General features: G+C 45.3%; 1 protein-coding gene across 1 annotated transcript in view; it reads left to right on the top strand.

The window, feature by feature from the left end:
- Positions 1-22,629, top strand: part of RSF1 (remodeling and spacing factor 1) — a 502,800-nt gene that overhangs the window by 420,614 nt on the left and 59,557 nt on the right. The window contains exons 12-13 of the mRNA XM_069203919.1: positions 19,275-19,348; positions 21,728-21,938. Of these exons, the coding sequence (XP_069060020.1) occupies positions 19,275-19,348; positions 21,728-21,938 (285 nt within the window). The remainder of the gene's footprint in view (positions 1-19,274; positions 19,349-21,727; positions 21,939-22,629) is intronic.

Raw genomic sequence — 22,629 nt, 5'->3', positions numbered from 1 at the left:
GAAGATTCACATGCGCCCTCCCACCTCCCCGGGAGCCTGTAGACGTTTTAAGTTGAGAAAAAATTAGACTTGTACATTTGTAAATATATCACTTTTAAACACATCATGTACATACATATTTACTCCATTGCATGGGCACTATTACTATATACACAACTCCTACCTCACCCTCTGCGGGTAAAACAATCTAAGATGGAGTCGACGCCCATGCACAATGGAGCCGAAAGGGGAGGAGTCCCTCGATCTCGTGACTCGAAAAAGACTTCTTTGAAGAAAAACAACTTGTAATACTCCGAGCCCAACACTAGATGGCGGGATGTGCACAGCATGTGAATCTGCAGCGTCTCATGCCACAAACAGATGTACACTGGGTAAGTGGCATTTTCCATATATATATATCTATATATATATATATATATATATATATATATACATATATATATATATATTATACATTAAAAAACACATAGCAAGTCTTTATATACATATGTGTGTGTGTGTATATATATACATATAGATAGATAGATAGATAGATAGATAGATAGATAGATACAGAGAGCGAAAGGGAGAGAGAGAGAGACTTACTGTGCGTGCTGTTTTGGTTGCACCCATGCCTCTTGTGGTAAAACCACCAAGAAAATATTTATTTAAAAAGAGCCCTGGGGCAATATAGTCTGCTTCTTGCCAGATCATTGAATATTAAATGACTGGCTCTAACTGACACTTGAGGTTAGTTGCAACAATAACTAGTTTGTGTCCTCTCTCTCTGACTGAGCCACTGTCTGCTAGACCCTCAGTATCTTTGGTAACAAGACACCGAGGGCCTCATTATGAGTCTGGCGGTCGTGGGACCGCCAGACTAGTGATGGTGGTCGGACCGCCGCGAAAGCAGCGGTCCGGCCTCCAAATGATTACTTGGCGGAACCTGGGGTTCCCGGAGAGAGTGGAGGGGCCTTCCACCAAGCGGTACCTGGAAAATTGGATCAGAGCCGAATTGAAACTGCAGGCCTTTCAGAACTCTTTGTGGAGGAAAGAGCGCACAGAGCCTTGGTGCCCCTACTGCCACGGGGTCCCCTCCTTGGGCAATAATAGCAAAACTTCTAAACTACAGGGACAGAGACTGCATCCTTAGGGCAGCTAGGGAACAGGCGGTTCCAGCATATGAGAATAATGCAACTGCCATTTACCCCGACTACACCAAACAGGTTCAAGAACAATGAAAAACATTTATACGTGTGAAACAGAAGCTATGTGCCATGCAATTGCGCTGTATGTTATTATACCCTGCAAAACAAAAAGTCTTCTTCCAAGAGAAGGCACACTTTTTGGATGACCCACTGAAAGTATGGGAATGGCTGGAATTGAGGGCGAGTGCCTGTGGTCCACCCGTGGGTTGTGGAGGATGTCACCGTGGAGGAGGCAATTCCCGAACTCAGACAATAAGAGATAACCCTAACCTCCCTCTCCTGGGCAGCCGCAGGGTGACAATAGCTGAAGATGGAACTATGCAACTCGAGGAGCCACCTACATTGGAAGAGGGGGGACTGGAGAATGTGCAGGTCCTGGGGGGTCTCTCTGGGGCTAAGTACTCCTCCCTACAGGCAGTGTCTGGCCTGGAGGAAGAGACTTCTGTGGGGGACACCCGGAGAGGGGGCTGAGCTTTGAGGAGTCTGCAGGCATGGGGGGAGAGGGGAACTAGATATCTCCTGTGTCCGGGAACTGAAGCTCTCTACTCCGGCTGTAGACAGAAGCACTGGTGAAAAGATCTGCAGACCCAAAGACTCCCATGCGAGGGCAAGAGCGGTGTGTACAGACATACGGGGGCTGCAGAGCCCATTGGTATGTAAAGCATAAAGCTAGACTCAGGCTTACAGGAAAAGCAGATGTGGGTGTGGCCCTGGCCAGCCAGGAGGGCTGATTGTAAAAAACGAATAGTTAGCCGGTCTCTGTTGGGCAGGCTGGGTGGGTGGAGGTGCGTCTCCTGACACACAATAAGGGGGACACCTATTAGGCAAGATTTGTCAATATCTGTCTGTGGGATGGGAAATGGAGTTGGGAATGTTTTATTGGATTTGTTGTTTATGCACACAGTACATACTAGATTTCAGGGCACCAAAGATGGGGGAGGGGTTGAGGGCGCTATTTCAGAGCTTCAGGAAATGGCTGGGAGGGACATTACACTCATGACATGGAATGTGCGGGGCCTGGGGACATACGCTAAACGATACAAGGTCCTGTCATTCTTGAAATGACATAAAATACATATAGCTTGTCTCCAGGAGACACACCTTACTGACACAGCAGCCACTCGTATGGCCAAAAAATGGAGGGACCAAATGTACCTCTCTTCCTACTCTTCATATGCCAAGGGAACGCTGATCTGGGTGGACCCTGGGGTTCCATTCTCACGTACTCAGAGGCGGACATGAACGGAATCATACATAACACTTACACCCCAAACAATAATGACCTGGGTTTCTTACGCATTGTTCAGGATATTATGGTACAAGACACAGGTCCCCAAGTATTCTGGCTTAGTGACTTCAACTGTGTTCTGGACCCTGTTTGGACGAGAGCACCGCCGAGGACATGCACAAAATCATAAATGTCCACATCATTACAAGTGGTGATACAAAATGTAGCTCTTACAGATATATGGAGGGCAAACCACCTGGAACAAATAGCATTTATCTGTCATTCCCACGCATAATACGTATAGCCGGCTAAATAGAGTCTTGATAACGGGTATCCCACACCCAGGGATTCTGAAGATTCAACTCCTGGTCAGATACCTTTTGGACCATTCACCAGTCACTTGTCATTGCACATGGGGGTGGACCCCGCAGGGCCTTAGATTGTGACAGTTAGCACCAGACAATCCTGGTGGACACGGAGGGGAGGGAAGCCTTGTCGGGCGGTTGAAAAATAGCTAGAGATCAACTGGGGTACCACAACCTATCGGGCCATGGAATGGGAAGCCTTAAAGGCGGTGGTCAGGAGAGTGTGTATGGGCCTTACATACGGGGTCCGCAGTTTGTTACTGTCTGAATTACAAGTGGAAGACGCTGACCTCACACGAGTACAGACTGTTCACATCAATCTGGAGGACCAAAATAGGGAAAACCAAAAACAACGTAGAATCGTAGATCTATGGACAGACTTGACAAATACACCCTAGGCCGTTGTGGCAGAGGCTACATCGTGAAGGAGCAAGCCGGATAAGTTACTGCCCTGGATTCTTCTACGGGAAACAGCCCCAACACAGATACTACATTTGCGATTAATGGACAGCCAGAGAGCCACAACGAGGGCAGCTATTGACCGGGTATTCCAAAAACACTTACAAAGGGTATACACAGCCGTTAAGAGAATCTAGGTCCCAGAATATGTCTCCTTACTAGCACAACTAGATATTCCACAGCTTTCCCCCCAGTGGTCGAGGAGTTGGATACCCCCCTGAGTCTCAAAGACATATGGGCAGCATTTATGGCGCTTCCGCGTGCTAAAGCTGCGGGAAGCGATGGTCTCCATACCCCCCCCCCCCCCCCCCCCCCCCCCCCAGAGTGCTATCAGGTCTACTCCACCCCATTGATGCAAAAACTACTCAAGGTCTTTCAGGGGGCACAGGACAGGGAACTACTTCCCCCTGCCAAGACCGAGGGAGAAATTTGCATGTTGCTGAAACCGGGAGGTGCCAAGGAGGACCCCTCAGTATACCGACCCATTACTATCATGAACACAGACATGAAGATACAGTGCAAAGCCCTGGCAACGCGATTGATCCCATACGTGCTACAACTGGTACATGAAGACCAGTGTAGCTTTATCCCTTGGCCCCATACTGGCATGAATCTCAGAAGATTGGCGCATATTATCTCAGTGGTCTGAGAATCAGAGGTAGTTCTGGTCTCGATAGACCTAGAGAAAGTATTTGATAGTGTAGACTGGTGGTACATGCTAGAGGTTCTTAGAGTTATGGGTTTTGATCCCCAGTATTGTCGATGGGTATGTCCCCTTTACACTAGCACATGTGAGAGTCAGGACAGGGAGGGACATACTATTGGAACAGTGGACTCTGGGATGGGGATACGAGGCAGGGATGTCTTTTATCACCCCTGTTATTTGCCCTAGCTATTGAGCTCTTAGCCATCTGGGTCTGTCACTAGCTGCGACAGCAAGGTATTCAGGTTGGAGATACACAGCTGGTCATCTCCCTGTATGCTGACGATGCCTTGTTTTACTTATCCTCCCCACGGGCATCTGTGCCCTGGTTGTTACAGCTTCTGGAACCATTTGGGGGCCCTTTCTGGTCTCCGATTCGGTAGGGGCAAGCCTCTAATCTATCCACTGGTGACACAGGTGAGCTCGCTGGAGAAGGCCCTACCGAATCTTGGACTCTGGTGTGAACTTGATAACTTCAGATATTTGGGCACTGGGGGTGGGCGGGGGCCCGGAGGCACCGAGCTTTGATCTATACTATTACGCCATGCAGTTGCAGTATGCAACGCATTGGATGGTGTTGAAAGACAACTAGGTGAAACGCCTGTTAGTGGGCAGGAACCCAGCAGTGAGATTATCCAAAATCGTAATGGAGCGGGCAGGTGTTCCATCCACGTCCCCCCCCATCTGGTGCGCATCACAGCCACTGTTCCGTAAAGGTTTTCACAAAAGATCCTGCGAAGGGCCCCATTTCATAGTGATCTTCGTATCAGTATACTACACCCAGTACGGCAACTCACGAAGAATGTCACTTTTCTAGACTGGAAGGAGGTAGGATGCAATACGTTAGGCGATATATATATCCTGAGGACAAATTTATCACCTTTGAGGAGGCCTGCACCACATTTGAACTGGGACAGGGGCATTTTTTGCATCACACAGGGTTGTCAAACATTGCAAAAATTGCATGGCCTACTTCCCTGATGCGCCAAGCAAGTCACAGACGTTACAGGTTATTCTGTCATGTGGGTCAGGCCATCACCTAATTACCTTACTATATACAGCCATAAGGGAGGACAGAGCAGCACATACCCCTAGATCGACAGCGGCCTGGGAGAATGATTTAGAGGACCAGCGGGGTGAAGTAGACTGGTCACACATTAATTTCCTTACGCATTAGGTGTCCAGTAATGTGCACTTCAAACTAGTGCACTTTAATTTATTACAGCGGACCTACCTAACTCCCAGGGACCTCCACAAATTCTCTGCTGCGTGTCATCATAGTTACCCATGATGTGGGAGGGACAACGCTGGGTTTATACTTTTGGCATGGGAATGCAGTGCAGTACAGGACTATTGGCAAAGGCTGACTGCTCGAATGAATAGCACAGTGTGCATCCCGGTCAGTGCCACACCAGCCAGTTGCCTCCTGGGAAACATCAGGGCTCCGAAAGGCAAAATAAATGGCATACAACTTGTGCAATTAGCACTAGTACTAGCAAAAGGGAGAATTGCCATTTCATGGATGGGCACGACTGCACCTACTTCAACACAATGACTGGGGGATGTGAAGGAATGGGCATCAGCAGAAGAAATACATGTTAATTTACCAGACGAGACAACAAGGCGGGGAGGGATCTAGATACCTGGCGCAAGCTCAGCCAGCGCCTCCTTATTCCGAAGGCCTCCGATGGGAACTCCACGGCAGATAGTAGGGCAGATGACTAGGACTAGGCGCGGCTCAGGAAGGAGAGGGCCACCGTGGTCTCAACACGTGGGCTTGCCACTACAGAACAATACCGAATGCCAGAGAGTGCTGTCCCCTGGTGATGCAGTTTCTATTGTGATGGGGGTAAACTCTGCCCTCGGGCATTTACTATGGGTGCACAAGCATGATTACTGAACTACTGTACGTAGCTGTGTGTGTTTTTGTTTTGTTTTGCTTTTCATTGTAAAAATGAAAAAGTTTGTAAAAAAACAACAACAACAAAACTTTGTATCTGAATCTGCCATTTAAGTGCTTTTGCTGAGTATCACTAAGATATTCTTGGTTAGCTTTCTGTGCTTCCTAAAGCTCAGTATTTGCCTGGTTATTGACTGTTCTTGGGCTTATCAAGTTCTCTAGCCCTGCTGTAGATTATAGCTATTTTTCTTTAGTCTGCTTTGTATAGTTCATGTCCATAAATGCATGTCTTCCTTGTGTAGTCTCATTTGATTTCTTGTCTAGTGCTTCCTGAGCATGTTGCTCCTAATCACTTTTGTATGCATTCAATGTTTCTATCTTTGTAGGTCTGTTTGCCTCCGTTTCAGTAACTACATCCTCTCTGCTTTCCACCGCAAGCTAATATTTCCCTTTGCCAGAATTTGTTAGTGTACTTGTGTTTCTTTGATCACGCCATTAGTCCTAGCAGGAAGCATTCGTGGTTGCACGTGTCATCTGCCTATTATTTTCGCTACTGTATTCACCATTGTTTACCAGTATTCCTTAATCTGTACACTGCCCTAAACCATGTAAAAAGATATGTGGCGTCATTCTTGTATCGCAGGTCTGTTTTGTTTTCTCCATCATGTATTTTGCTGTTGCCTTTCAGCGATAGATAGGTCTGGTACCTGAAAGTCTGTGAACTTGAACCTGTGATTTCTGGCATATCTTTTTCTGTGTTCAAGCTCCTTTTCCCACCCTATATTATATCTGTTATTTCTGTACTGTTCCTTCCAGTCCCCAATTCCTTCATTATAGTAGTCTTCCTTTGTGGCAGATTTAGTAATTCTTAATACAGTTGTGAATTCGTCCTCCTGTCCTCTGCATGTGTTATCAGTTTCGTAAGGTTAGTGTGAATGAAGCTGTTCTAGTTTAGTAAGTGCTATTTGTGAGATTACAGAATTTTGAGACTCTTATGCTGGAAACTCAGCTATAGTGTTTCCAATCCACTTAATCGGCCAACCTTACCTTGTGATGGCCTCACATAATCACCTAAAATCATTTTGTTCTTTTATCTGGCACCTCTGCATTGGTTAGATACAGTAAGCAAATACAAATCAGACCAGAGGTGCCCTGAATGCTTTTGAGAATCCCCAAACACATCCTCGTAGGATAACATTAGCAATAGTGCTCATTGTTAAATAAAACCTAGGGCATAATGTCTGTAAATAAGTTCTGGTTGTATTTCTGACAGTACTTTCTGTTTGTGTATCGTAGTTTTGATTTGCAGACCTCTAAATAAAGTACTGTTCTTCATAGTGGGTGGTGGGGGCTAACAATGTCCTGACATTCATTCTGATCTTAGGTGGAATACAGCCACAACTGAGTTACTAACTAGGCCAGTGTTCTATATGAAATGATGCACATGATGCTTGACTCTGTAGCTCGGTAAGTGTAGAATAGCTACTCTGTTCATTTGGGTGCTGAGTTCCTTGATTTTCTGTGTAGTCAGTGGCATGTAGGTGTGTGTGTGTGGGGAGGGGGGGCTTCATCATTAAGGAGGCCAAATACTGTGAGCCCAACATCAAGCGGACCTCTTTGACTACGTTTAAACTCAGGCCGAAACTGCAAAAGATCTGCAGTGGAGGTTATTGGACAGCAATTGGATCAGTGGCATACCTTGCTCCCTTTGCTACCCCAGAGCAGACAGTGGTAACTGATGTAGCACGTCTGGCTTGGGAAGGCTATCTGGAAGATGTGGAGATCAGAGGCCTCTGGTGTCCAGAAGAGTCCCAGCTCCAAATCAAACTTCTGGAGTTGAGTGCCATCCATTTGGCATTGAAAGCCTTCCTTCTGTTCATAAAGAGCAAGCTGGTACCAGTACTCAGGGACAACACCACTTCCATGTGATACTGTTACAAACAGGGCAGGGTGGAGATCACAGATCATGTGCCAAAAGACCTTGGGCCTCTGGAAATGGCTAAACCAACACAGAATATTCCTGATGATGAACCACCGGGCAGGATCATTGAATGCCAGAGTGGACTACCGTAAGGTGACTTAAGGACCTCTTCAGCGAATGGGGAGAACCATGGCTCGATCTACTCACCACCATTAGGAACACGCAGTGTCAACAATTCTGTGCATCGGTGTTTCCAAAGCATCTCTCGCTCTGAGACTTGTTCCACCTCGAGTGGAACTCGGGACTCCTGTATACCTTTCCACCAGTAATACCTCTGCCCTAGTTCTCAGGAAAATCGGGACTGGCCACTTTATCTTTACGACGCAGCTATGTCTGTAATTAGGAGTACGAACCTTCGGTGATTATACATGCGCTTGCCGTTTCACTTTGACGAAACATTGGTCGCTACCCGTTAGACGTACTCTTCTGCCATTTCTGGGTAGTTGACGGGCAGGGGCTCCAGATGGGCTTTGCCCGTAACCATTAATTGTATACCTTTTTTGAATTTAACATTTTTTAGACTACATAGAAACTGCCTGCCATGGTGATCCTGAATTAGATTGCTGTATTGTTCTTCAGTCCAATCTGTCGGGCAGGCGGCCCGACATAGCAGCAACTCTGCGATCTTCACTTATTTGAATCAATTTCGCCCTAGTCTCCTGGGGTGTGATTTTTAATTTTCTGGCAATTTTCGATTTCCTTTTGATTGGGTCGTAGACTGGTGCTATATCTTATATAAATGGCATAATCGTTTTTCTGATGGAACTACCTTATTTGACAACAGGCATTTTTTTCAAAAATTGCCCTTTGTAGCTATTATTTTTACCAAAGGGGATGACAGTCCTTTGGCCAGCACTTGACCCATGATGCCCTTTCCTTAAATTGAGGAGGGTTAATACTACATTTTATTGATGTGGCTGTGTCGTGGGTGGTTGTGTCGCACGTGGTGGCCGGCGTAGACCTGTAACAAGAAACAGACCGCAACAAACAAGGTGAGCAAAATAGAATGCTAACATGCTGTAGGTGAAACAAATACTAAATATTGTGTCATAAAGCCATCAAGGAGAAGCCCCCTTTTGCTCTACCTGAATTAAGGGGCACCGCTGGGTTAGAAAAAAGAAACAAACCTGTCCAGATGAAAGGAACTATCAATCGCCCAAGTTTCTTGCATCACAAGTAAGTGCTGTGCTTTGACTAACTTCAGCAATCTCTCGTCTTTTTTGCCATTCAGTCCTGCTATATTCCGACTAACTAGCTTCACAACTAAACCACCCTTAACTCCTCTGCCTTCATCCTATGTCCCACTCATCCTTTGCTGATAAGCTATTTCAGCACATATCCCTGCACAAAGGTGTAGTCAGTCATTGTGTTCCAAACTGTTTAAGGGCTCAAACGGGGCCTCGAGTGAATAATGGCTATATTATGCAGTAAGGAGGGAGACCTAGAATATCCCCTACCTCCCTTGCTGGCCCTAACCTTTGATGATTAAAACTCTGCCTACTAACATACACAGGGGATGAGGAATATATATATACGACTACGTTACAATCCGCATCTCAATATCCTTTTTCCCCCAAGGATTCTCGAATGCACTAAATCCTGTGTGACCTCCAGGTGCCTCAGATTCACTATCACACAATCCCCATTAATACTTTTCTCCTTGTGGCCCAAACAACTCACCCTTCTGGCCATGATTCTCCCAGGGCATTTCGCTGTGTAATCCCGTAATGTGTGTCTGAAGGGTAAACATCGAAAATACCTCACGCATCTTTCTGTACTTAGCCGGGTCTGCCCCTGTTTGTACGGATATTTTCTCCAGAATTAACCATTTAATGCTCTCTAGAGAATGTCCATTATCACAAAAGTGTTAAACTAGTGGCGCTTCAAGCTTTTTTGTTTTAGAGCTGATCTATGCTCATTAGGGTGTAAATTAAAGCTCCGGCCTGTTTCTCCAACATACCCCTGCTGACAGGGGCACATCAGCAAATAAACGACCTCCTTAGTTTTACAGTTTGTCATTGTCTTTTGATGAATGGAAATTCCTTTGTATAAGAGGGTACTGGTTTGTATCGCACTGTCACAAGCCATGCAGTGCCCACACTTGAAGTTGCCAATTACAGGATTACTTCCAATAATAGTCTTCTGTACAAACCCCCTACTATTATTGAGTCTGGATCTTACTAAGATATATTTGAGGTTTCTGTTGGGACAATACGCAAATGCAGGTCTTGGTAATTTCTCAGTGTGGGCTGGATCCGTATTGAGAATGTGCCAGTTTGAAGTTATAACCCTGCGTACTTTCTCATTTATCATTAAATGTGTGAATATACAAACTAATTTAGACTCACTCTCACTCTTTTCATTTCTGAGCAGATGGTTCCTATCATAATATCTGGCTTGCATGTAAGATTCCCTAAAGAGTCCTTTGGCATACCCTCTCCTCAAAAACTTTTCTTGCATAATGTTTGCCTTTTCATCAAAGCTTCTCATGTTGCTACAGTTCCTTCTCAATCTGAGAAACTGTCCAAATGGTATCCCTTGTTTCTGACTCCTAGGATGGTAACTATTGAAATGGATCAAGGTATTCCGCTCTGAAGGCTTCACATAAAGGTCCGCCTCAAGTTCCCCCATCTTGTGGCGGATCCATATGTCTAAAAACTCAACTTGCTGTTGACTCATATTAGCTGTAAAGTTAAGATTGCTGTCACATAAATTAATCCATTCTAGGAACTCTTTGAGGGCATCTTCTTCTCCTTCCCAAATGAAGAAGGTGGGTGGTGGCCTAAGTCCTGTCCAGTAACTCTGAGATTTACCTTGAGTGGTTAGAGATTGACTTTTCCCTGTGCTTGTCTCCGTGCAACATTTTCTAAATTGATCCTCCTCTTTATAGGGATCAATTAAGGGTTAGAGGTCACGTGACGACTTTGCCATGTAAGCTTCTCTGTTTTCAGAGTATCTTATTCAGAGATGACGAGTGTAGGGTTCCACACCCTTCTTGAACTAGACACTAGGCAAGGAGTCAAAAATCAGCATTAAAGTGATAAAACAAATGGGATGGTGTAAGTGATTAAAGCCTCATTGTTGAATCTGTGTGCTCTGGTGGCTTTTTTTTGCAACATTACTAAATATGTTTATATTAGGGAAGCTTATCAAGCTCCCGCAGTAATAACCCTGTACGCTTTTTCCTTAAAGAGCTTTTTGGGTACCAGTAGGTGCGTTTAGCCAATTAGTATGCCATAATCACTTAGCTGTAGCCTGGTGAAAGTTTTGTTGCATTTAAGGCTTAATGCCTAGCCAAGCCTTTAATGGTAGGTTAGTGCCCATAAATATCCAGTCTATCTTTATCGGGTCATTTCCTGTCCTGTTCATGAGCAGAAATGTTTCTATAACTATGTTGCAACATAAAGTTGTTTAAAAGAATATATTATACTGAATGAAAAATGAGCAAAACCTAAAATGACATGTCTGTATCCACCAGTTCAAAAAAACAATATTGAAGGTGATGTTCACACATACCCACTCTGAACTTACTTCCATGTGTATAGAAATCATAAACAGAGGGTGAGGGGAAAGGACTTTGTAGGAAGTTGGCTCTGTATGTGCTATTTCAAAGTAAGGAATAGCATGCACAGAGTCCAAGGGTTCCCCTTAGAGGTAAGATAGTGGCAAAAAGAGATAATACTAATGCTCTATTTTGTGGTAGTATGGTCGAGCAGTAGGCTTATCAAAGGAGTAGTGTTAAGCATTTGTTGTACATGCACACAGGCAATAAATGAGGAACACACACTCAGAGACAAATCCAGCCAATAGGTTTTGTTATAGAAAAATATATTTTCTTAGTTTATTTTAAGAACCACAGGTTCAAATTCTACATGTAATATCTCATTTGAAAGGTATTGCAGGTAAGTACTTTAGGACCTTTGAATAATTACAGTAGCATATATACTTTTCACATAAAACACAAATAGCTGTTTTAAAAGTGGACACAGTGCAATTTTCACAGTTCCTGGGGGAGGTAAAGTATTGTTATTTTTAGCAGGTAAGTAAATCACTTACAGGTCTCAGTTTTGGGTCCAAGGTAGCCCACCGTTGGGGGTTCAGAGCAACCCCAAAGTTACCACACCAGCAGCTCAGGGCCGGTCAGGTGCAGAGGTCAAAGAGGTGCCCAAAACACATAGGCTTCAATGGAGAGAAGGGGGTGCCCCGGTTCCAGTCTGCCAGCAGGTAAGTACCCGCGTCTTCGGAGGGCAGACCAGGGGGGTTTTGTAGGGCACCGGGGGGGGACACAAGTCCACACAAAAAGTACACCCTCAGCAGCGCGGGGGCGGCCGGATGCAGTGTGCAAACAAGCGTCGGGTTCTCTGTAGGTTTCAATGGGAGACCAAGGGGTCTCTTCAGCGGTGCAGGCAGGCAAGGGGGGGGCTCCTCGGGGTAGCCACCACCTGGGCAAGGGAGAGGGCCTCCTGGGGGGTCACTCCTGCACAGAAGTTCCGTTCCTTCAGGGGCTGGGGGCTGCGGGTGCAGGGTCTTTTCCAGCCATCGGGACTTTAGGTTCAGGCAGTCGCGGTCAGGGGGAGCCTCTGGATTCCCTCTGCAGGCGTCGCTGTGGGGGCTCAGGGGGGACAACTTTGGTTACTCACGGTCTCGGAGTCGCCGGAGGGTCCTCCCTGAGGTGTTGGTTCTCCACCAGTCGAGTCGGGGTCGCCGGGTGCAGTGTTGCAAGTCTCACGCTTCTTGCGGGGATTTGCAGGGGTCTTTAAATCTGCTCCTCTGTGACAAAGTTGCAGTTCTTTTGGAGCAGTGCTGCTGTCCTCGGGAGTTTCTTGTCTTTCTTGAAGCAGGGCAGTCCTCTGAGGATTCAGGGGTCGCTGGTCCTTGGGAAAGCGTCGCTGGAGCAGGTTTCTTTGGAAGGCAGGAGACAGGCCGGTAGGACTGGGGCCAAAGCGGTTGGTGTCTTCTTTCTTCTTCTGCAGGGGTTTTTCAGCTCAGCAGTCCTCTTCTTCTTGTAAGTTGCAGGAATCTAAATTCTTAGGTTCAGGGAAGCCCTTAAATACTAAATTTAAGGGCGTGTTTAGGTCTGGGGGTTAGTAGCCAATGGCTACTAGCCCTGAGGGTGGGTACACCCTCTTTGTGCCTCCTCCCAAGGGGAGGGGGTCACATCCCTAATCCTATTGGGGGAATCCTCCATCTGCAAGATGGAGGATTTCTAAAAGTTAGTCACTTCAGCTCAGGACACCTTAGGGGCTGTCCTGACTGGCCAGTGACTCCTCCTTGTTATTCTCATTATTTCCCCCGGCCTTGCCGCCAAAAGTGGGGCCGTGGCCGGAGGGGGCGGGCAACTCCACTAGCTGGAGTGCCCTGTGGTGCTGGAACAAAGGGGGTGAGCCTTTGAGGCTCACCGCCAGGTGTTACAGCTCCTGCCTGGGGGAGGTGTTAGCATCTCCACCCAGTGCAGGCTTTGTTACTGGCCTCAGAGTGACAAAGGCACTCTCCCCATGGGGCCAGCAACATGTCTCGGTTGTGGCAGGCTGCTGGAACCAGTCAGCCTACACAGATAGTCGGTTAAGGTTTCAGGGGGCACCTCTAAGGTGCCCTCTGGGGTGTATTTCACAATAAAATGTACACTGGCATTAGTGTGCATTTATTGTGCTGAGAAGTTTGATACCAAACTTCCCAGTTTTCAGTGTAGCCATTATGGTGCTGGGGAGTTCGTGTTTGACAAACTCCCAGACCATATACTCTTATGGCTACCCAGCACTTACAATGTCTAAGGTTTGGCTTAGACACTGTAGGGGCACAGTGCTCATGCACTGGTGCCCTCACCTATGGTATAGTGCACCTTGCCTTAGGGCTGTAAGGCCTGCTAGAGGGGTGACTTACCTATACTTGCATAGGCAGTGAGAGGCTGGCATGGCACCCTGAGGGGAGTGCCATGTCGACTTACTCATTTTGTTCTCACTAGCACACACAAGCTGGCAAGCAGTGTGTCTGTGCTGAGTGAGGGGTCTCCAGGGTGGCATAAGACATGCTGCAGCCCTTAGAGACCTTCCCTGGCATCAGGGCACTGGATACCAGAGGTACCAGTTACAAGGGACTTACCTGGATGCCAGGGTGTGCCAATTGTGGATACAAAAGTACAGGTTAGGGAAAGAACACTGGTGCTGGGGCCTGGTTAGCAAGCCTCAGCACACTTTCAATTCAAAACATAGCATCAGCAAAGGCAAAAAGTCAGGGGGTAACCATGCCAAGGAGGCATTTCCTTACAGTCTTAAACCAAACAAGAAAGAAGCTTAACCTGCTACAAAAATAACAAACTGAAATATTTGGTAATCTTGTCATTGGCATTTTCGGTGGGCTTCAGTCATATATAAAACGCATTGACTGTCTAATTCTGTCCATGCAAGGCGAGTTATGGAATTGATGGAACTGCGTATTTACCTCACTGTAAACTGATACATCGTTTTTATAATGTTTTCCTGTTCTCTCCATGAACTCTGTAAAAGCTGCTGAGAACTACCTCCACTCCTTTTCTTTTGTCACAAAACATTCCTGCCCCAAACTTTCTATCTGAGCACCACAAAATTTCGTTTTGAAGTTTATGCGATTCAGGTTTACCTAAGTATCCCTACATGCTGTTCAAATATTACTCCATTTCTTGGTGGCATTACTTAGCTTTAGACTATGACTTTCACCAATCCATTCCTAATTCCAGACCTTAATGTTTGGGGGGTGTTTTATTCCTCTAGTTTATAGCAATATCCTGTTTGCCAGTGTCTGTCCCGGGGAACAGAGTATTATCTTGAATCTGGGTAGGTGTTCATCCTTACAACACCCCCAGGTGGAGGGGGATGAGATCTGCCATCATCGCAAGTAATGTAGTCAGAATACACTTTTCTTCAGAATTTTATATTAAATTCAAATTTCCCGTTGTTAGGTGAAATTAAACGGTACATTGATACATTTTCTTGCATATTTGATCTTTAATTAGGGCCATTTGGAAAACATTATTAACTGAAGTCATTCACCCTTTGTTCTCAGGTAAAATTATCTCTTTTTTTCATACAACCTCGGTTAAGCTTCTATTTTCTATTTGTTCAAGAAGTATTGCCATCTGGGCAGCAATAGCAGGTTGAAATATACATTTCAGGTGGGCACCGCAGATTCCTTTCCTTTAGAATATCCCCACGTGCCAGACTGAATATGTAAGATTTAAACTGGAACGCTGACAAGTTGTGCCATGAGGCTCTACATCAACTGTATTCCGATGCAGAAGGGTTGATGGAGCTGCGTGTACGTGCCAGCCCGTGCATTGACATCTGTGCCTTCATACTTAGATCTGGCCTTTTTCCTGGTAATTTAATAATTATTTTCTGAAAATTCCGCTTTTTTTCCAGTTTGCAAGGGAACCATGTCTGTTCCTAAAACTACTGGGTTTAAGCCTTGCAGGGACTATGGTGTGTCTTGGTTGGTTAGGTTAGGGCACAGCTCCAAGTCCTGCGAGAAGTGTGCCCTTATCGGAAGGTGAATCCAGAGACCTCCAGTTGGATTACTGCCTGCAGGTCTGCCATAAGCGTCATCTCTGCCTCCTGAACTTGTCACTGGTTGTACTGCAGCGCCAGAGCAGACTTCTAATCTGGCACCAAAATCCTAGGTCATCAACAGAAGAGAATGCATCCTTTGCCGTGGTAATGAGATGAGCAGCATGAGTATTACAATTACAACTGTCAAATATGTACATCAAAAATAATGTATTGATAGATGTTTTGTCACCTGGGCAGACATAATTCCAGCCCTTACTTCATTCAATGACGCCCTGACTGACAACCCTATGGGTACCTAGTCTAGACCTTATTCCTGTCCACCAGTGAACAGACAGATTGCCAAGCAACATTGATTTCTTGACACAGCACCCCATACCAGAAAATCTGATAGTACAGACTTCCATCATTTGGGTGAATCACATTTCTTTCTCCATGACACCCCCAGGCAGAATTGGAATGAATCTAGGCATTTGATAAGCAAATGTTTTTCTCAGCCAGCCTAGCCCTTAACTCAGTCAGTGCCATCTCTTTGCTTGGGAGCTATTGCCATGCTTTATAGGACATGGATGGTGAGATCTTGTAGCAGTGCCTGATGAATGTCTGCCCACTCTGGCTCAAACTATCCAGGACTATCAGGATGCCACAAAATACAGCATCCGCTCTGAGTTGATCACTAATGAATGCTGGGGCAGAGCAGTTGGCACTAGCATGGTGCTTCGTAAACATGCTTCGATGAGATTCACAAGCTTCCCAGGTGACGTGTAGGCATTTGATGGACATGCTGTTTTCCTTTCGGTCGAGAAGGTTGACTCGGCATTGGAACGCTACAAAGAAAGCCAGGCACACATTTCTTATGTCTTTCTACCCCTACAAGACAGTACCCTCAAACATTTTTTCCCTTTTGGGGCTACCACAGAGGGTTGGCAAACCAGCAATGCCAAGGCTCACTGCTCATGCAACAGGCATCCTAATCTTTTCTGGTGTGGGGATCAAGCAGACATAATCCAGGCCACCAAGGGCAGTGCACATCACAGTCTGTGGCTCCTTCGACATCAATTTCTTTAGTTTGCACTTAGTACCACACATCTCACCCTGTGGGAGGCAAGATCAGACATTCTTTTCAAGGGTGGCAAATATAACATCCAACAGATGAATCCTTCAGATTGTCCAACAAGGCTATGCTCTGCCATGTCTGTTAGAGATATCCTCATCCTCATCCTCAGCCCACATCAGATAGTCTTTAGGAGGAGCACATATCCATGTTGCTCCCAAGAACTGCCATCTCTTTTGGCCAAAGGAGCCATAGAGTGGGTTCCAGATGCAGAAATAGAACCTGGCTGTTTATCTCGCTCTTTCCTCGTGCCAAAGAACAGAATCCTTCTTTCCATTTTAGATCGCCATTCTCTGAACACCTTGTTGCGGTAGGACAAATTGAAGATGCCCACATTGGCCCAGGGTCTGTCTTACCTAAATCAAGGTGGTTAGATGGTAGCTTTGCACCTGGAGGTCACCTATTTTGAAGTACTTTTCGTGGAGTCCCACACACACTAATTGCAGTTCAAGGTGGGCCAGGAGCACTTTATTTGATTTGCTCCTTGCCATCCTCACCAGTTCTCCTCAGGTGTTCACAAAAGTGATGCTGGTGGTCCTAGCAAACCTTCGGAGGTTGGGGTTATCAGTTTTCCCTTACTTAGACAACTGTCTGCTGAAGGCTGCCTCAGTCAGTTTTGAATTACCTCCAGACAGTAGTGACCCTCTTGATATTGCTGGAGTTCACTATCAATATGCCAAAGTCACACTTAATTTCTTTGCTTCCTTTGCACAGACTCCTCTTCATTGGAGCCGTCCTGGATATGGTGTAGTTTCACACCTTCTCTCCATTATGAGTCCAGGACTTTTGGGCTATGATTCCAAAGTTTCAGCCTCGTTCCTGGATCTCAGTGAGAGTGACTCTGAACTTTCCAGACTTTTATTGTCCTGCATCCTGGTCATCTACTGTGCCATGTGGCATTGTGTGCTCTGCGGTGGAACTCGAAATTTCAGTGGGGTTTAGCACCACGGGAATCTGTCTGATTCCATCCAGGTTTCAGAAGAGACTGAACAAGACCTGCAGTGGTGGTTCATTGGCAAGCATTTGGACTGGCAGCAGACCCCTCAGCCTACCCTATCCACAGCTGATAGTGGTGATAGATGTATCACTGCTAAAACTGGGAGTTCTGGGGAAGGTGGAGATCAGAGGACTCTGGTCTCTGGAGAGACCCATCTCCACATCAGCCTTTTGGAGTTGTAAGCCATTTGCCTTGGGCTGAAAGTTTTCCTATTGCCCAATCAAAGGGAGAGGTTGTTGAAGGTTTTCACAGAAAAGACCACCGCCATGTGGCATTTCAATAAGTTGGATGGAATGGGGTCCTGGGGCAAGAGGCACTTTGTCTCTGGAGCTGGTGAGGGTATCAGGGGATTTCTCTAGTCATGAACCAGTTGGTGGGATCTTTGTGAACTGGGAGACGACCTCCGCTGGTGGTGCCTGGCGGATTACAAATGGACCTGGAACCCAAACGTGGCACAGGACATCTTCCTGCAACAGAGAGAACCCTGTATAGATCTTTGCTTCACTGTAAAGAATGCACAGTATCAAAATGTTTCCATGCTGGAGTTTTCAAAACAGCCCTCACTCTGAGACATATTCTGGATAGAGTGGCAGAACATGGGACTTCTTCATGCTTTTCTTCCACTGCCTCTCCTAACCCTCTGAAGATGATCAGGAATTTGTGGGCCAGAGTCATCCTGTTGGCTCCAAATTGTGCGAGGAGAGTGTAGTGTAGCTGGAACGTCTGAGCTTGAGCACCTGTCCTCCTATTAGGCTACAACTTTCAGAATGTTCAGTCGCAACACCATTGCATGGGCCTGCACCCAGTCCTGCATAATCTGGCAATATTTTTGCTAAACGTGACTGCAGTGTGGGGCAGTCCATCACTCTCCCAACATTCTTTAAGAGCTTTAATTCATACACATCAAGGAACATTGGGTGAACGATCTGCTTTTTGTAGGGTTCTATGGGGCAAAGAAAGGCAAGGTAGTGCAGACAAATACTCTGTCAGGGTGGGTAGTTCTCTGCATTATTATCTGCTAATCACTAGCCGAGAAGCAGCCTCCAGAAGGGCTGAGGGCCCATTCCACCAGAACCAAGGCTGCCACCACCATGCTGGCACATGAACTGCCTGTCCTTGAAATCTGTTCAAGGACCTAAGCATCACGTGCACACGTTCACAAAGCACTACTGCCTAGATAGCCAGGTCTAACAGGACAGGTATTTTGCCCATTTGGTCCTGCAGGGTTCTTTGATCTGAGCCATTCCACCGACCCACCAACTTGAGAGGTACTGCTTTAGTATTTTTCCTAAGGTTGAGGAACTGCAGTTAGAAGTAACCATCAGAAGAACATGTTACTAACCCAGTAACGCTCTTTCTGGTGGTTACTTTATGTAACCACAGATTACTCACTTGCCCACCTTATTCCCTGTTTTCCATCCAAGAAGGCCCCAAGATGGAGTTATGCACGCTGGCACCTCTGATTACTATTGGGCTCCCAGAAACTGACGTTGACGCGCAGGTATGGTGCTCATATGTGGCTGCATCATCACTTGTAGAGCGGAACAAAGTCATTGTGGAGCCCCAAGGTTCCACCTATGGGTACATGGGAGAAATGCTCTTCAACTCTTCCTGATACAATATGGTTCCTGGGGATATTCTAAAGGTGAGGAATCAGCAGTCACAAGCAGAAAGTGCATTATCATAGGTAAGTAACTTGTTTATTCAACATTCTTGGAAATTCAAGAAAGCGACAACAGTGCATTTTTACCTCAGAACGTTGTTCCTAATGTGGTGTTTTTTTCTTTTTTCTTTGTCTTTAGATTTGATGAGTTTGATGAAGCGATAGATGAAGCAATAGAACATGATATCAGAGATTCTGAAGGAGGAGGGGGTGGTATGTTATTTTAATTTGTTTATTTAGCATGTTTGTTTGGAAATTTCATTGTAATAAAAATGGTTACGTGCAGATTGGAGAACAAACATAACATAATTTACAATCAACTAAGAAGAGTAGATAGCATGAGATAAAAGAAACATATTAAGCTGGGTTTCAGCTGAATTGTTTGTGAAAGACAACTACAAAATTGGAAGGAATTAGACTGATGTCTAGAATAATAAATTATGTGAACCTGTATTATACATAAGGGCTCAGCTTTCAAACAGAACAACATAAGTTGGTGAACAAAGACTATTTGTAGGATAGTAAGGGGAGAAGGCAGCATAACTGTGCAAGGCAAATAGACAAATGAAAATAACATGGAAGATCATGTGAAGTGTGGGCCACTGAGAATCTAGCCCACCACTGAAATCCCATTAAGTGCCTGTTTCACCCCAGACTTGAGTTCCACACACCTTTCCATCTCTCATGGCCAGCATCCCTTGTAGTAAATCAGTAGGTCCTCCCTCCTCCACTGTGTTAACTCACGCAGAAGAAATACGATCAGCGCATTTACAGATTGTTGGGATTAATGGAGGAAAAAGAGGTCAGGCCAGATAAAACAGATTGGGCAGACAGACACAACTTTTGCAAGCCATGGCAAGGACTATCGCCCCAACAAGCAATCCTTGGCAAGTCCCAATGTTAAATGATATTAATTTAAACCACAGTGTATTCCCATTTTTATAGCCTAGACCCCACGTTTCCTAACAATGTAGATGATTCGAGAGCACTAAAAGCTAACCTAGAAAAGACCAACCCTAAAAGTTTTTTTTTCTATCTGTTATATGTAATGCAATCATCCACGCAATAAAGCAGTGAAAACTACTATTGCCATGCGGATAATGTCTTGCATTTCCAAACTTTCTGACTTGAGAGCAGTTCAGGCTTTTCTGAGACATCATGCTCATTCAACCAGACGAAAGGCAGCATCAGTGCCATTTCAAAGGCATGTCTGAGGTCCAGACATCGGTTAGGACAACAGTATTGGCTACTAGGATTCTTTTTGCAAGTATTTCTTTCTGGATTCATCTTCAATGATAGCATATTTGCTTGAAGTCTGGCTAGGCACATGGTGTGTTCTATCTGTTATATCTGTTAGGTGTTTTAAGGTGTATAGTCTGTCTTTCCTACGATTTGGGAAACAAGGAGAGCAGGATGATGCTGTCTCTTCTGGTGGTTAGTCCTTGCTCTCTTTCCTTTACAACAGCCTCCCGGCCATTCCTCAACCAGCATTTAATGTACTACAACCCTTCATGGTGTGTTGGAAAACAAATCATGTAGAAACATTGGAGTCACGGTTGCTGCTGCGCATGAATAGGGTAGCGCTTACACCTCTGGGTAAATGTTTGCATGCAGATTCCCCTAAAGTGATAGTGTTATTTTAGAAAAGCTTTTTTGGCATCCTGCCGCTAGTGCAGGCAATTCTAAACCAGTGGAGAAAGATAGAAGAAAAAAACGTAAGATTACCAGAATCATCATTCAGGTAACTTTTTGTGATTGGTGCAGTGTCAGAGAAAAGTAATTGTATGTTTCCCTTACCTGTTATATGATGTCCAGGGAAGCAAAATAACTGGTTGAAGCTGAAGTAGGACTGAAAAACAAATCATAAACAGCAAATACAAATAAAAAAAACATTACTGTAGCAGTATCGCAGAGCCTGAGTGACAGACACATATAATAAATCATTTTTAAATTCAACCAAATTACAGAAATAAAACAGCAATAATAGTTATTTTTTTATCCTATGACAAATTTGTCCTGACATAAAAATGTAAAGATCTTGCCGATGCTTGTTCCAATTACACATATTTATGAGAGACCTTGAATTTCTCACTTTTGCAGATCATTGTATTTCATTCAGTGTAGCTCCGAGTGAAACAACTCGAGAGTTTCACTATAATTATTTTACTTTAAATTGAAGAGAGAGCGCGAGAAGTCAGGATGATCGGGAAAAAAAATTGTATGCACATTTGGCAAGCAGAGGAATACCTAAATTTGAAGAAAAAAAAAAGGCAGTGGGGTTTTATTAGTCTGTGGTCTTTTGTTTTGTGGGAAAAACCTTCCCCCACATCTGCTTTGAAGTTTAAATTAGGAACTTTCCAAATGTTTGTGAAAACGTTCATTCATCTACTTATTACCTTTCTGAAACAGATCTGAGACCCTGTAGTGTAATTGTAATGTCAGATTGTTCACAAAGTTTCTTCAATCTTTTTTAAACTACTGCGGCTGCCTTTTTAGCATCATCTTCATTATAAATGAATCCACTTTGACAATGTGATTAAAAAAGAAATTGCCATGGAAGAGTCAAGTCTCTCATGTCTGCTCACTTTTTAGGATTTGGAATAGGGAAAGACATGGCTAACATCACAGCCCATTGTGGAAAGGACATGTCCACTATCCTGGAAGAAGAAAGGAAAGAAAGCAAACGGCCTCAGAGGGTTGCAGTCATACGACGTAAGAAACGGCGGCGACTGAATGACCTTGACAGTGACAGCAATGTTGAAGATGAAGAGGAAAGTGAGGATGAATTCAGGATCAGTGATGGGTATGCTAAACAGTTCTCTTACTGTGTAAAACATGTCCACTTTATAAATGTTTTTATTGTTTCTTTTAATAGAACTTCATGGAATGAGAAAGTAAATAATATGGAAGTCTGTGCAATAGTCAGTACTCCTGTATGCAACTCAATAAAGTCCCTGTTTTCATTATTATGGGGGCATTACAACCCTGGCGGTCAAAGACCGCCAGGGCTGTTTTGGCGGCGGTGCAATCTTGTGTATTTTGAACGCGGTGGAAGCGCAGTGCTGCCCAGGGGATTACAAGTCCCTGACCGCCAGCCTTTTCCTGGGGGTTTGAACCGCTAGGAAAAGGCTGGCGGTACGGGGAGTCACGGGGCCCCTGGGGGCCCCTGCAGTGCAGGGGCACCCTGACAGGGCCCCATGCAGCTTTTCACTGTCTGCTGTGCAGACAGTGTAAAGTGCGACTGGTGCAACTGCACCAGTCGCACAGCCGCAACACCGCCGGCTCCATTTGGACCCGGCTCGTGTGTTGCGGCCCAGTGGGGATCTCAAAATGACCGCGGCGGGAGTGCGGCTGAATTGGCGGCCGCCCGGCTGTCAGATCTTGGCGGCCGGCTTCCATAATGAAGGGCCTATGTCTTTTACCTATTGAGCATGGACCCACTCCCACTTTCTCTTATCATTCTAGGTTACAATTACAGCATTCCCATTAAAGTG

This window comes from Pleurodeles waltl, chromosome 8 (genome assembly GCF_031143425.1).
Source record: "Pleurodeles waltl isolate 20211129_DDA chromosome 8, aPleWal1.hap1.20221129, whole genome shotgun sequence".
Classification (NCBI taxonomy): Eukaryota; Metazoa; Chordata; class Amphibia; order Caudata; family Salamandridae; genus Pleurodeles; species Pleurodeles waltl.
This window is presented reverse-complemented; position numbering and strand designations above follow the sequence as displayed.